The sequence below is a fragment of the Gymnoscopelus braueri genome (assembly GCF_963280865.1).
Source record: "Gymnoscopelus braueri genome assembly, chromosome: 10".
NCBI lineage: Eukaryota > Metazoa > Chordata > Actinopteri > Myctophiformes > Myctophidae > Gymnoscopelus > Gymnoscopelus braueri.
In genome coordinates, this window is record NC_137611.1 from 21,438,264 (window position 1) to 21,454,381 (window position 16,118).

A 16,118-nucleotide genomic window follows, 5' to 3' on the forward strand; every position below is an offset into this window, starting at 1 on the left:
TAGAAGGAGTTCTCCTTAACGCTATGGTACTTTCGAGCCGTTGCCCGAACACCCCCGGTAGCGCAGGCTGCGCAGCCTCTCGTCTTTAGTAAAAAATAAAAATACACTTTCGCTACTCACCAAAACAAAGATGGTTGTAAAATGTTGAAAGTCTACTTTCCTTAGTGGGAACACTGAGCTCCCCATCTCACGTCTAAAATACACTTTTTGGCCACAAAAGAAAAATATTTCACCAGAAGGAATAAATGTTGTCAACAGACAAATTCCATTGACCAGATCTGTAGGGGGCGCAGTGGAGTAACTAAAACATTGTTTTCCTTCCGGTGAAATGTTTTATTTTCTAGACAAAAAGTGTAAATTAGACGGGAGGTGGGGGGTCTCAGAGTGTTCCCACTGAGGAAAGTGGGAACACTTTCAACGTCTTAAAACCGTTTTTGTTTTGGTGAGTAGTGAAAGTGTATTTTTTATTTTGACTACCGAGGGTGTGCGGGCAACGGCACGAAATTACCATAGCGTTACCCCCTCTACGCTATGGACCAGAGCTGTCATTGCTGTGTTGTTATCTAAAAAATAAAAATAAAACATATTTATCTTACAAGCCACAGACAGTTGAGTCGTGAGTGCAGGGCGGCTGGGGTGGAGGGAATGGAGACCCCCCCCCCCCCCCCATTCAGCTGTCAGTGCGTCAGAGAGGGTCGCAGCTGTCAGGCGCGCCGGGCGTTGGAACGCTGTTTGAGGCATTCGGGCATAGAAAGAAAGTAACTTGTTTTCGTTTGTGTTGTGGCTACTTTACTTTTAGAGAGGCTTCATCGTTGACGCAGCGGGTGGTCTTTAACTCAGTGATGTAGATATTATCGACGATGCAGTTTTAAAGTCCCTAAAGAGGTCAGTGTTTGTTTATTCTGTCCTGTATAGCAGGAGGATGGACAACCAAATGATTGCCTTGTCACCGGTGTTGTGACCATTGAATGCTTTTTGACAAAGTTTTCTTTTCGCCAATATAGGCTCCCAGAAACATCAGACAGCAGGTGCCTTGACAACCTGAACATCCCAGCATCTCTCAAGCCTGAATTATAACTCTTGGGTCTGTTTGACTGAAATGGACCCAGCCAGTCCAGAACAAAGCCCAGTGGAGTTGGAGATCAATGTGGAAAACGTGGAGTCGGTGAGTTTGTCACCTTGTCAGGAAATCAAAGGCACATTTTCAAGATTTTTTTAAAAATGTTCAAAGATAGCAGATTTTATATCTGCTATTTTTAAATAACCAATGCTAAAATCTAAAAGGACACAGGCATGACAAAGGCATTGTAATTATTTGCCTTTTCCATTCCCACAAGTGTCTTATACAAAGCCTTACCATTTGTGCAATATTCCACTTTTAGTATATTGTCCCATTCATAGACATACCACACACAGCTGGAAACTTTGATACAATTATGGCAACAATAACTACAAAACAAGTGGCACAATAAACAGAATACAGGTTAAACTAGTCTGCATATTGCAATTTCACATGGTTTTGCAGGCATTAGGACCTCTTGTAACATGACACCAGTTACGAGGCATATGCTGTCCTAATAATAACTATTGCCTTGTGCTTTGGATTTGTTGCCATGGACAACACATATTTTTTTTACTCCTTTCTTTCAAATGGCCATCGACCACCTCCGCACGTGGGCAATTCTTGGTACAGCTGTCAAAGTATCAGTAATCCATCCTTGCTTACTAACGTAACGCACTCTGTTAAGCTTTTGGTATATGACATTTTGTATTCCAAGAACAATTAATTCACTGGCTCTCCTCATCTCCTCCTGTCCTCCAGGCTCTCAACCAGCTGTATTATGACCCGCTCATGGACCATAAGAATCTGGCCCAGAAGTGGCTAAGCCAGGCCCAGGCCTCTGCACAGGCATGGCAGTTCTGTTGGGCCCTGCTCAGCCCCGACAAGGTCTGGACTATCAGCTCTAATGGGCCAGCAGTGGTTCTTAAACGTTTTTCATGTCAAGGAGGCCCAAATTAATATGTATTTGTCCGCGGACCCTGATCTGAAAATATTTGCTGTAAGGGGCCCCCATACAAGATTTGTGTTAAAATGTTTAAAAAAGATTCCAAAATTATATATAATATTCCTTGTAAAAGAGATCTTGTATCTTCACAACTAAACAAATAAAAGGAAAACTGATGAATTGTCAATACAATGTTATTGTATCCATGTCATGCAACAGTCATAACATCTCCTTTAACTAATGTTCTCATGTCATTAACAGCTCCCAGAGGTTCAGTTCTTTGGCGCCAGCACCCTTCACATCAAGATCTCCCGTCACTGGAATGATCTCTCCAGCGACCAACATCAAAGCCTGAGGCTGCAGCTCCTCTCCCACATCTCCCACTTCTCCTCGGGCCCCAAGATGGTGCTTACCAGGCTGTGTGTGGCCCTGTCCTCTTTGGCCCTTAACCTGATGCCCCAGGCTTGGTCCCAGCCTGTGGCAGACATGGCGAGGGTGTTTCAGCCAGAGGAGGCTGGTTCCGACGGTGGTTGTGGTGCTCCCGGGGCAGAAGAGAGGCCCATGCACGGCCACCGCCTGGCACTGCTGGAGCTCCTCACCGTGCTACCAGAGGAGTTCCAGAGCAGCAGGCTGGCTCAGGTCCGCCGTGCCCAGCTAAGGGAGGCCTTGGCTGGGGAGTGGGTGGTGGTGAGTCCCCTGCTGCGCCAGCTGCTGCAGGAACAGGACTCCTCCACCCAGGTGAAGAAATGAGCTGTGAATGCTTGGAGAATTATATTTGCTTCTGAGATGATTGATTGATTGAGTACTTTAGTAGTTTGCTAAAAAAAAAAGCACAGGAAAGTACAGTTCTTTACAAGAGGATTTTAAACCCAAGAAAGCCTATGGCTTGTTTCCATTGGGGTCCTATGTACTCAATTCATCAAAACATTTCATGACAGACAAATAAATGTAGTAGATGCAGTGGCGTAGCAGTATAAAGTATCTAAAAATGGAATGTTAAAATGGAAGTTAGTTAAAAGTACCTCAGAATTGTACTTAAGTACTTTGTTTACTGTACATATACGTTCATTGCTACTAGTGTTGATTATGTCTTGTTTATTATCTATTATACATTATTGTATGTATTTAAATGTCATAAATGAATTGAATACACAGGACCACAATGGAAACAAGCCCCTAGGGCTTTTTGTGTTATCCCTTTGACAATCATCGTAAACCGTACTTCTGTACAAATTGCAAAACGTTAATGAAGTATTGAATCGATCAAAAAGTTGCTTTCCACCGCTGCACCCAGGTGAAGGAGAGGGTGCTGCGCTGCCTCTCCAGCTGGGTGGGCGTGGACGTGCCTCTGAGTGAGACCCAGGCTCTGCTCCAGGACTGTTTCTCTGCACTGTCGGACCCGGAGCTCTTTGACACGGCCGTGGAGACCATAGTGAACGTCATCTCACAGCCTGACTGCCAGAGGTGAGAGATGTGTTCTTCTCACACATGGACCTCCTACACTGTAAAATCCTGAGGGTTCATTTCCCTCTGAAGGGTGTGAAATGGAACCCAAATGCCTGGACCATAGCGGTTCAGAGAGGCCGTCTGGCAGTCAGAAGGTCACCGTCGGTTCGCCTCCCGGCCTGCCGTGTCCCTGAGCAAGAGACACTCAACCCCTAATATAATTATCTTAACCATCTGAGTATAGCTATCAACTGGGTGAAGCTGAAACTGAACCTAGTCTGCTCTTTCTGTCATCTGGGTCGAGTGTGGTACTTTCTGGGTGCTTGGCGCAGAGTCATCACGATCAGTGTGTGTCATTATGCGCGTGTGTGTGGCAAATATTTTTCTAAACCCATGCTTTTCGATGTGTGTGTGTGTGTTTCCAATTTCCAATACTTTTACTTCCACTACATCTCAGAGGCAAATATTGTACTTTTACTCCACTACAATTATTTGAAAACACACATTAACCACTTCAGCCCTATATACTGTACATTTCGGCCATTTGAAAATAGCCGATCTACAAGCTCACAATGCATTGCGATGCGACGCATTGTGAGCTTGTAGATCTGCTTTTTTCAAAGGATTTTTTAACATTTTATGCATTGGGAAATTGGTGAAATGGGACCTTCTGCATAATGAGTACTTTCTACTTTTGGTACTTTAAGTACATGTCGATACCAATACTTTTATACTTTTACTCAAGTACATTTTTAATTCCGGACTTTTAACTTGTAACAGAGTATTTCTACATTGCAGTATTGATACTTTTACTTAAGCAAAACATTTGAGTACTGTTTCCACCACTGGCGTGCAGGTACACTGATGCTCTGGTCAACCTCATACCCCTGGTGTTGAGTCTTCACGAGCGGCTGAAGTCAGCAGCTCAGGATGGGGACATGGAGACGTCACATGGCATCTGTCGCATCGCTGTGGCTCTGGGGGAAACGCACTCCAGGTACACACACACCCACGCACTCACTCACTCACTCACTCACTCACTCACTCACTCACGCACGCATGCATGCACACATGCACAGTATAAACTCACGGCTGTAGTTGTGTGGATATAGAGGCCGTCTGTCGCCCAGTCTACCCAGTCATGTGTCGAAGTCCAAAGTTAACCAAGTGGTGTAAAGTAACTAAGTACATTTACTCAAGTACTTTACTTAAGTCCAATTTTCAATACTTTTACTTCTACTCCACTACATCTCAGAAGCAAATATTGTACTTTTACTCCACTACAACTATTTGAAAACTTTAGTTACTAGTTACTTTGCAGATATAAAGTATTATATTTTAAAACACGCATTAACCACTTTAGCCCTATTTTATACATATACTGTATATAAATGTTCTAGTACTTTTACTTTTGGTACTTTAAGTATATTTTGATGCCAATACTTTTGTACTTTTACTCAAGTAACATTTTGAACACAGGCCTTTTACTTGTAACAGAGTATGTCTACATTGCAGTATTGATACTTTTACTTAAGTAAAATATCTGAGTACTTCTTCCACCACTGCACTTAACCCATAACTGTACATTCCCCACTGCTCCTAATACAGTAGTTAGGGGAGGATGAAATTTGTGTATGTTCAAAATGTAATGAGACAAATGATTAAATGTGATTATTGTTATAAAGCATTATGATTATTTATGAGTTCTTAGGACTATAATTATACAGTGTTATAAGCATATTCTAATGCCTCCTGTGTATGTTTATAATGCATTATAGACATATAGGGATGCATAGCAAGTGTTACCCTTTCTTTGACTGGGATCTTTTTTTGGGGTTTCTGCATGTGACAGGGTTTTACTGGATCAGGTGGAGCACTGGCAGAGCTACCTGGCGCTGGTCAACATGATTCTGTCCTGTACGGGCATCCCCGGGCACTACCCAGTCAACGAGACCACCAGCTCGCTCACGCTCACCTTCTGGTACACTCTGCAGGTAGAGTATGCCAGTATGTCTGTCTTAATGGCAAAGCATTGGTTGAATCGTGTAAAACCAAAAATTGGGGGGATTAGCTTGCACACACAGTACAGTATATCAGATGGTTTTATAATGCTATCCCGCCTGCGGTTGATGTTTCGGAGCGTACTGTATAGGCCAGGACCACAGCTTGATACAATTTGAGTTAGCAGCAGACTCCATAGCAGCTACTTCCCCCAGGAGGTCAGCTGTTTGAACGCTCCTTAATCCTCCTGAACTTCAGCTATTTACATAACATTCCGTGTGTGATCATTTGTACAGTGTGTGTTTATGACTGTAGAACAAATGCATTTGTCAGAAGAAAAATAAATGCAGACATCAACAGCACTCTGTATTCTCACTTAAATACTAATTTTAACTCCCTTTGATCCATGTATCCATCTTTAGTTTGTTTGTTTTATTTCTATCACTGTCTTCTGTGTGCTCAGGATGACATATTGTCCTTTGAGGAGGACAAGCAGGCAGTGTACCTGCAGGTCTACAGGCCTGTCTACTTCCAGCTGGTGGACGTGCTGCTCCATAAGTCTCACTATCCGTCCCAGGAGGAGTACACCTCCTGGTCCCCTGACGACAAGGAGCAGTTCAGGATCTACAGGTACGACATGGGGAGCAGCAAGGAAACCCTGGTGTCCCTATTTTGTGCATGATATTATGGGCGAAAGTTCTCAAAAATAGCCTAGGCCTATATGCGCAAGGTGAAAATAGCCGATCAAGCCCACAACACAGCGTTGTGACATGCAATGCAACGTGCTGTGAGCTTGCAGATAGGCTATTTCCGCCACGTGACACCGTCTACAACGAAATATAAATCCGGCTTTAGTGGTTAAATGACAAAAAAAATAATGCATAACTTGTTCAGCATCAGTGAATTGAGTTTTTCTGTTCAGCTGGTTGAGGGCTCCAACCTGTCAACTGAACCTTTTAATCTCTGATTCAAACGCAAAATGCAACTAGAATGTGACTCCCTTTGTAAAATAGCTGATGCCTTTGTACATCAGACATTCATTCCACACAACAATGAATGATGCACCTTCGATATGAAGAACGTGTTTCCTTTGTGTCTGACGTGACAGAGTGGACATCTCCGACACTCTGATGTACGTGTATGAGATGCTGGGCGCGGAGCTTCTCAGCAACCTCTACGACAGGCTGGGCAGACTGCTGATGGATCCAGAACACTCAGCCACGTGGCAGGTACTGTATTGCCTCACTCAACTGAAATTGTTGGTATCAAATATTCAGTGGGTTTGAAACAATTAGACTTTTGCAGGTTTGCAGAGGTGGTAATAAAATTTTCAGGGTTGATATTTACATAGCACAAAAATATGACTTTATATTACTTATTATTGAATTCCTAATAAATTATCCTAATATATTAACCTAAACTAAGCTAAACTAACATATTCCAAATTCCTTTTCCTATAACTGCATTATATTTAACTCATCCGTTTCTTACTGTGTGCATCCCTATAGTTTAAATACCTTGATCTGTCTCAGATTGTCTCTCTCTCTCTCTCTCTCTCTCTCTCTCTCTCTCTCTCTCTCTCTCTCTCTCTCTCTCTCTCTCTCTCTCTCTCTCTCTCTCTCTCTCTCGCTCTCTCGCTCTCTCGCTCGCTCTCTCTCTCTCTCTCGCTCTCTCTCCAGGACACAGAGGCATTGTTATTTGGCTTCCAGTCGATAGCAGAGACCATAGACATCAACTACTCTGATGTTATTCCTGGCCTCATTGGGTTAATACCGAGAATCAACATCAGCAACGTCATGCTGGCTGACACAGTCATGTACACCATAGGTGTGTATGTACATGTTTCTCTCTATCACTGTCTATTTCCTTTCTTCCATAATTTTTCTCTTTTTGTTTCTTTCGTTATTTCCTTCTCTTTCCCTCTCTTTCTGTTTCTTTATTTCATTATTTCTTTTTTGTTTGTTTGTTTGTTTCTTGCCTCCTTCTCTGTCTCCTTCTTTCTGTCTACCTTATCTCTCTCCCACTCACTCTCTGTTTCATACAAGCTCATGTCTGCTGTCTCCTGGTGTATATATCTAGTGGTGGAAAGTAACTAAGTACATTTACTCAAGTGCTGCACTTAAGTAAAATGTTTAGGTAATTTTTTTACTTTACTGGAGTATTTCAATTTTTTCATACTTTTACTTCTACTACACTACATCTCAGAGTCAAATATTGTACTTTTACTCCACTGCAATTATTTGACAACTTTAGTTACTAGTTACTTTGTAGATTTTGATTATTATTACAAAACATACATTAACCACTTCAGCCCTATTTAAACTTTGGCTATTTGAAAATGGCAGATCTACAAGCGCACAACACGTCGCATTGCGACGTGTGAGTCCTTGTAGATCTGCTATTTTCAAAAGATCTTTTACATACATTTTAGACATAATTATAACTTTTGTACTTTTACGCAAGTACATTTTGATTACCGGACTTTTACTTGTAATAGAGTGTTTCCACATTGCAGTATTGATACTTTTACTTAAGTAAAACATGTACTTTTTCCACCACTGGGTGTGTTTACCCAGGCTCTCTAGCAGAGTGGCTGGCTGACCATCCAGTGATGCTGGGCAGTGTGTTACCCATGGTGCTGCAGGGCCTGGTGAAGCCAGAGCTGTCGGTGTCCAGTGTGTCCACGCTGAAGAGGATCTGCAGGGAGTGTCGCTATGACCTCGGCCCCTTCCTGCCTGACATCATGACCGTGTCACAGGTACAGTAGGCCAAGGGTTCCCAAACTTTCCAGTCCTCGACCCCCCCCCCCCCCCCCAAATAATCGTATTTGAACTGGGGACCTCCCACCCTGACAAGCACTTGGAATTCAATTCAATTCAATTCAATTTTATTAAAGTGTCAAATCACAATAAGTTGTCTCAAGACACTTTACATGTAGAGAAGAGACCCGACATCCCACCCTGAGCAAGCAATTTTGCGACAGTGGCAACGAAAAACTCCCTCTTAACTGGAAGAAACGTCAGGCAGACCCTAGGCTCTAGGGTGGCGGCCTTCTGCCTCGACCGTGTCGGGGGAAAGAAGAGAGAGAGAGGGAGAGACAGACAGAGGAGAGACAGAAAGAGATACAGTGCAAGTAGTAACAATAACAATAGTAGCAAATATAATAGTGTAAGATAGTATATGATAATATAATATAGTACAGCAATAGTGTGTATGCAGTATATAATGGTATAATATAAGAATGTTAAGATAATATACAGTATAGTGTAGTGGTATAGTGTAGTGTAGTAGAAATCCACGGTCGTGCTCCATGGAGAGGCCCGGTCCGCAGTCACAGTCTTGAGCCGCAGCTGGGGGTCCGTAGTGACAGTCCATGGACTGCGACGTGGTAAATAAAAGAAACTCCGGGGAGCGGGTCCCCGGTTGTAGAATTAGTGGCAGGCCTTACTAGAGCGTGAATCCGTACAGGGTTAATTACGATTGTAGGCATTACATTTAGTTTGACTCGGTTCCACATAAATATTGTGAAAATTATAGCCGAACTACAAGCTCACAACACTCGCAGCACTGCGAGGCGTTGTGAGCTTGTAGATCGACTACTTTCACAATGTTTGCCTCTTTCTTATGTAATATTTGACAATTTGGCCAATTTGGTATTAAAAGTATTGTCTTAAAAGTCATTAAATTCTAACTTTAGAAATGTGCAGATACCCTGTATACACTTCTACTGTATGTTGGTTTGTTTACTGTTGAGTGAGAAAACAATGTTACACATTAAGGCTTAATGAAGAAGATTACCACTTCTTCTTAATGATTAAGCTAATCATCTGGGGACCCCCAAGGTAATGTGGGGACCCCCCTGGGGGTCCCGACCCACAGGTTGAGGCAGTAGGCCTGTCACAGTTATTACCTAATCACAATCAATTATTCGAGGTGATCGCAGTTATTTTGCATAATCGTTTCCATGTTTTGCTGAGCCTAAAAGCCAAACAGAAATTTAATATTTATTTGTGTTCCAATGTTCAATGCCAAAAACGCAATTAAATCGTCAATCGTAACTATTTGTCTGACAATTGATCGTCAAGTAAAATGTTATGACCGTGACAACCCTAGTCACAGGTGCAAGAGACAACACCTCCATCAAGCTGCAGGGTTTTTGCAGTCTTGGCATGTAACGATCTTTTCTCTTTTTTTTCCTTTTGTTTTTTTTTACAATACTGTGATTTATCTTATCCTCTTTTCAATACAGTAGCAAATGACTGAAAACTATTTTTTTTATCAATTCTCTTACAATGATTTTTTTTGTCTTGTTTCGATTGCGCCCTCTGCTGTTTGCATCGCGATAATTTTTGTATTAAATTGATTTAAATTGTCACCTGTTTGAATCGATTTAGGATAAATCGTTACATACCTAAGTCTATCAGTGCATTTCTGTTTGTATTTGGCTGTCTACTGCAGTAAAAAAAACACTGAAACATGTGCGTTCTCTTCTCACAGGACGTACTGCTTAAAGAAATTCATAAGGTGAGTGCTGTTCCAACTTGATCTTAAAACACGTCAGCATTCAGCTTTCAGAATACAGTTTGTGATGTATCTCTTTGTATGTCTGTACTGTACATTGGTTCGTGTGTGTGTGTGTGTGTGCGTGTGTGCGTGTGTGCGTGTGTGTGCGTGTGTGTGCGTGTGTGCGTGTGCGCGTGTGCGCGTGTGCGTGTGCGTGCGTGTGCGTGTGCGTGTGCGTGTGTGTGTGTGTGTGTGTGTGTGTGTGTGTGTGTGTGTGTGTGTGTTGTACGTGCGCACCTGTGCAGAGCAGCCAGTGCATGTGGCTCATGCAGGCTCTGGGTTTCCTCCTGTCTGCCCTGCCCGTGGAAGAGATTCTGGGCAGCCTCCACTCCCTCATCAGCCCTCATGTCCAGAGACTGGAAACAGTGGCACTGGAACAGGTAAAACACCCAGATATACACTGGCACAGTGCATGTGAATGGAATAGAGTAGAAGCCTAATTATGCACACTTGGGAATTAGCCTTTTGCTTGGCTGTTATAATTAAAAACAGGCAAGACAGGATAAAATGTATAATATCATGCAACAGAGCATCCTGTACACTGTATATCTACCTTTAATGAAAATGAGTAAGCTAGTAATTATGCGTGAGTGGTTAGTAACTATGTTGTGTCTACAGCCCAACGCCAGCAGCAAGGTGTCTATCATCCACATCCTGGGCATGTTGTCCAGTCTCTTCACCACTCTAGACATCAACAGACAGTCGGATAGTCTCGAAGGACCTGGCCCCGCCCGAGCCACGCCTTCCCAGGCCACGCCCAACCCTGTAAGATTAGTAATGATGTTAGATCCACCATCTTACCACTTACTAAGCCTTATACAGTATACAAACGAATAGCAAAATCCTTGATGAAAAAGTTTGAGAGCCACTGATATAGAAACATGCGTTTTTCAGAAAACTGTTAGGATTTAGAAGGCATTTACTCAGGTCTTAATGGGTTAAGAAACTAGGCTTTTTTTGTTTTCAGGTGGTGGTCGTGTTACAGGAAGTGTTCACACTGATAAACACCATCCTCAGCAAGTGGCTTGATGACTCAGACGTAGTGGAGGTAAGAAGATGTTATATCTGTTTTATCTGTTCCGTCTGTCTGTCTGTCTGTCTGTCTGTCTGTCTGTCTGTGTCTGTGTGCTGACTCACACCTTCTCACAGTCCCCGTCCCCCCACAGGCAGTGTGCGGGGTATTTGAGAAGTCCGTTCGGACCCTGCTGCATGACTTTGGCCCCATGGTGGCACAGCTGAGCCAGATGCTGGGACAGATCTACAGCGCCTTCCCTCAAGCCTCGGCTCTGGACCTCGCGCGCCAGGTGGGTCTCTAGTGCAGGGCCCAGATTCCCGTCTCTGTCAATGGGAAAGAAAGATCACCTCCGTAGTATATGATTTTTGGGAGCCAGGGATTTCACAGTGATTTCACAGTCCACTTGTTGGAAATGTTCCTGCAACCTGAATTTGTCTATGAAATATTGTACCAGCAGTTCATGAGGTACCTAACCACTTAATCCATATATTGTATTATAGTTTGTCTTATGACAGTGTCGCACGGCATAAATCTCTACAAGCTGACAACATGATTTTTGCTATTTCTGGAAAATGTTCGTCATGCCCAAAGTAGGGACATTTTGGGCATGGCGGTTGAAAGTGGTTAAAGTACAACTCTGTCTCATTGTAGATGGTTCACATATTTTCTGGAGAAAAAGAACACCTCTCTTCCATTAAAGGCCTCACTGAACTGTTGACATCCACTACTCTGGCCATTTTTCAGCAAGGTAAAAAAAAACACGAAATGAGATGAATGTTTACTTTTTTTTGTTTGCAAAGCTGATGTTACTGACCTGTGATGTACAGGCCCAAGGGATCACCCTGATATTGCAGAATCGTTTATGCAGCTTCATGCTCAGGTTAGAGTAACTTTTGATGTCAATTTTAACACAGTATTTAGTGTACGCCGTACACTGTCATAGCATATATCTGTGTCAGAAATAAACATCTGGCTAAACACATTTCTTTTATATCCTTGTGTTGTTAGATCCTGAAAAGGAAACCCGATTTGTACTTGTCTGAGCATGTGGACGTTAAAGCATTGTTTTATTGTGGTGAGTATCATGGAACGCTATGTCTGTCCTCTACATGTACAATGATTTAAATGACATGATCATCAGTATACTTTGGGTAGAAACATGATTGATTGCATTTTTCCTGAGCTAATTTAGCACCCAGAGTTAATATCTACTGTAGATATGGACCACATGGACCGACCATACTGTATAAACCATAATGGGACCACAATGGAAATAAGCTCTCCACCTTTATTGTGATTTTGACAGATATCAACAAAGCAAAATAGTTTTACTTTTACTTTTAGAAATCTTTACATCTAGCCTTTCCGCTCTTACAAGCATATCTCTCCTCTATTCAGGGATTCTGTCGTTCAAGTTTCCAGAGACGCCCACAGTCAAAGCAGCCAGTCTGTTCTTTGTAAGTCCTTTATAGAAGCATGCAGTGTTCAATTACTACAATTCACTTTTATTCAGTGGTGTAAAGTATAAGTACATTTACTCAAGTACTGTACAATCATTTGACAGCTTTAGTTACTGGTTACTTTTGCAGATTTAGAGTATTATTACAAAACGTACATTAACCACTTAAACCCTATTTTACTGTATCCTTCGGATGTTCGAAAGTGGCAGATTTTGAAGCTCCCAATGTGTCGCATCACAAGCTTGTAGATGTGCTATTTTTGAAAACAGTTGAGTACTTTTACTTTGGTACTGTACGTATATTTCATTGCCAATACTTTCATACTTTTACTCAAGCAAGTAAACATTTTAATATATGCCTTTTACTTGTAACAGAGTATTTCTACACTGTGGTATTGCCACTTTTACTAATAAGTAAAATAATCTGAGTACTTATTCTACCACTGATTTTCATTTACCAGTATTTATGTATTAACATTTGCCAGCACTCCTGTCAACCCTCCAAAGACAAAAACAGGTAGCATAATCCTGAGTCCCCCGTTAATCACTGACTATGACTTGCTCTATCCATGACAGGGAGAGCTGTTGTCTCACTGTGCAAGTGTGCCCCCTATTGGTGACGTTCTGCAGAGGGATGGGAAGCTGCTGATAGAGACTATTCTGGAGGTAAACTTGTCTCAATAAAACCTGATACAAAGACATGTTGCTTTTAACTACAGAGCTTTTGCAGGGTAGCTGCATGGCAGTGGTGTAAAGTAACTAAGTACATTTACTCAAGTAATGTACTTAACCCATTGAGACCTGAAGCCGATTCTACATGTCTCCTAAATCCCAACAGTATTCTGAAAAACGTATGTTTCTATGTCAGTGGTGCTCAATCTTTTTCATGTCAAGGACCCCCAGAATTATATGTATTTGGCCGCCGTCCCCCATCAAAATATTTTGTTCCAGGGACCCCCAGAAGCAAAGATTTGAGTTAAAAATGTTCGCTTTCAAAATATATATATTCAGAATATAAGATTTTCACACATTTTCACGATTAAAAAAAAATAGCAGATCTACAAGCTCGTAGCGCGGCACTCGGTGCCGCGCTATGAGCTTGTAGATCTGCTATTTTTGAATAGCCCAAAGTGTAAAATAATGCTTTTTAGCTCAAATCTAAAAATGACACAGTTCCAGGTCTTAATGAGTTAATTAAGTACAATTCCGGTTCCTCAATGTTGGATCCGGTTCCTCCGACTCCTCCGGTTCCGGATCCTGACCCTATAGTTCTGAATCTGATGGAAGCGTTTACAGTCTCTTCTGGCCTTCCTCAGGCAGTAGGAGGTGGGGCAGCGCGCAGCCTGACGGAGCACTACTCGGAGGTGCTGTGCAGTCTGAACAGACACTGTCCGGCCCTGCTGTCCCAGTGGCTGAAGGAGACCCTGCAGGCCCCCGGGTTTCCCTCCACCCAGGTGTCCATGGAGCAGAAGGAGGCTTTCAGCCAACAGCTCCTCAGGTAAACACACTCTTTTTCAATGCTAAACAGCAGCTATCTGATCAAATCAAACATTAAATGAATAGGAAATCACAAACAAAAAAAACTAAAACAAAACAAATAGGCTAACTTCAATAATTATGTAAATCTATTAAGCTCCTTCCTCTGGAGGTTGGCTCCCTCCATGCTCCTACCAAAATCACGATAATAAAAAAAAACACTTTGATTAATATGTACATGTCTTAAGCTCCTCCCTCTCCTACCAGGAGGATGCTACAAGATTGAAACCCCTGACCTTTAATTTATGAAACCTCACCTTTTCACTTGCGCCACCAGGCTTTTCACACTAATGATGTGTTTGTGGTCATATTTGAAGTTGAAGGGAGAGGTGACATAGCCTGGTAAACCACAGCCCTTCCGGAAATCTCATTTCCATTTGATTTCAAATACAAATGAGATTTCCAGAGGGAGGAACAGGCTAGAGGCGACATGTCAAAAGATGAAAATCCACAGCAAACACCTCTCCCCCTGTCTGACAGAATGACTGAACCTACAGATACACCTACTGATGATCTGGGTTCATTATGACTGAGATTTAGATGATTGTTCTGTCGGAACAATGTTATTCTGCTCCCAGATTTAATATTTATTTTAGAGTACACTACACAGGATGGTGTTTAGTTTTAGCCTTACCAATATCACAAAAATCCATACAGTATTAGTTTTTGTCCAATCTTAAGCAAGTTCAATTATTTGGTTGCACCAATTGACATTTTTTCCGCCTTTCCTCCAAATATTTGAACAATATTTAATATAACAATATCAATTGTTTCAATATTACCACAATGGGCAAACGAGCCACAAACATTGATAAATATGTATTTCATTTCATTTCTTTCCTTCAGGGAACAGGCAAACAAACGTCGTGTGAAGGAGACTGTGAAGGAGTTCTCCCAGCTTTGTCGAGGCCTCCAGGGGTCTGGATACTCCTCTGATTATTAGACTGACTTCCAATGAACGTTACAAAGGAATCAACAACCTGAATGCAGCCTTTTGTTTGGCTGTTGAACGAACGTGATGTTCTGCAAGTTGTACGATCGATTGAGCCAGATGTGTTGATGACCCATTTGTGGGCTGACGATGCACTTCATCTCAGATTACTGTGACTTCAAACCATGATGTAGATGTGGACACACTGAAGTGCAGACAGAGCCTGTTTGAATTAAGTGTTTGTTTAAATAAGACTGTGACCTGACTTTAACGCCTTCATTTGGCAGTTTGCTCGAAAACATACAGTGAGAAACAACATGATAGACTTGATGTGATAATGAGCCCTCACTGCTCTTTTTTAAATTGTCTCTAATCATGGACTCTCAGGCACGGTACATAGTAACTCAGTACATTTACTTGTACTTAAGTACATTTTTTGAGTATCTGTACTTGACTTGAGTATTTGTATTTTTGGATACTTATGACTTTCACACCACTACACTTCAAAGATGAATATTGTACTTTCGAATCCAATACATTTCTAGTAAGGGAAAAAGTACATTGTTAACCACTTAATTCCCATTTAAAATAATAACGAAACTAGCAGATCTAATCTCACAACTTGTCACGATGCGACACGTTGTGAGCTTGTAGATCTGCCATTTTCAATATTATTCTTTGAAAATGTCGGAAAGATCTGTTTTGCATTGATATGCGTTGATATTAAAGAGAATGTATTTTATAAAAGCGAGTAATCCAGCACTTTAACTCTCAAGTACAAATCTGACTGAGCAACCTTCAGTTGTTGTAGTTGAGTAATATTTGACCTGGAGTATCTATACTTTGACTCAAGCACTGGGGTTGAACACTTTATCCACCACTGATTCACAGGATCTGCATGGTTATGACAGTGATGATAATAAAACAGCACAAAAACAGTCTTTGCAGCTGTGTGAGCAGCTGTGGGTGCACATACATTTGAAATAATAGTCTAGCCTTGATACAAGCATGTCATCATGCATGTTTTTCTGCTCCTTGTGTAAACTACTGTACATTGCTGTCAACAACAATGATCAGGGGCCTATTTCACGAAAGCAGAATTAGGGGTTAAGCCTGGATTTAACACCTATCCTGGCTTAATTTAGCCAGGATTAGCGATGA

The 16,118-nt window shown here is 41.9% G+C and overlaps 1 protein-coding gene across 2 annotated transcripts; it reads left to right on the forward strand.

Moving 5' to 3' along the window:
- The first annotated feature begins 748 nt into the window (after positions 1-748).
- On the forward strand, positions 749-15,841 carry LOC308094213 (importin-13-like). Of its 2 annotated transcripts, XM_080440725.1 has the most exons (23): positions 749-885; positions 1,005-1,165; positions 1,823-1,948; positions 2,268-2,744; positions 3,301-3,470; positions 4,309-4,449; positions 5,305-5,446; positions 5,917-6,083; positions 6,562-6,682; positions 7,133-7,280; positions 8,030-8,211; positions 9,951-9,977; positions 10,262-10,396; positions 10,635-10,781; positions 10,984-11,064; positions 11,183-11,320; positions 11,683-11,779; positions 11,859-11,911; positions 12,040-12,106; positions 12,430-12,488; positions 13,067-13,156; positions 13,807-13,988; positions 14,873-15,841. In XM_080440725.1, exons 2-23 carry the CDS (start codon positions 1,100-1,102, stop codon positions 14,967-14,969), a joined length of 2,913 nt encoding a protein of 970 aa, XP_080296851.1. In that variant the 5' UTR covers positions 749-885; positions 1,005-1,099; the 3' UTR covers positions 14,970-15,841. The 2 variants fall into 2 exon arrangements, 1 of the variants encoding a protein (XP_080296851.1); XR_013933931.1 differs by lacking the exons at positions 11,683-11,779; positions 13,067-13,156; positions 13,807-13,988; positions 14,873-15,841 and having other exon boundaries at positions 11,832-11,911; positions 12,430-12,489.
- Positions 15,842-16,118: the final 277 nt, after the last annotated feature.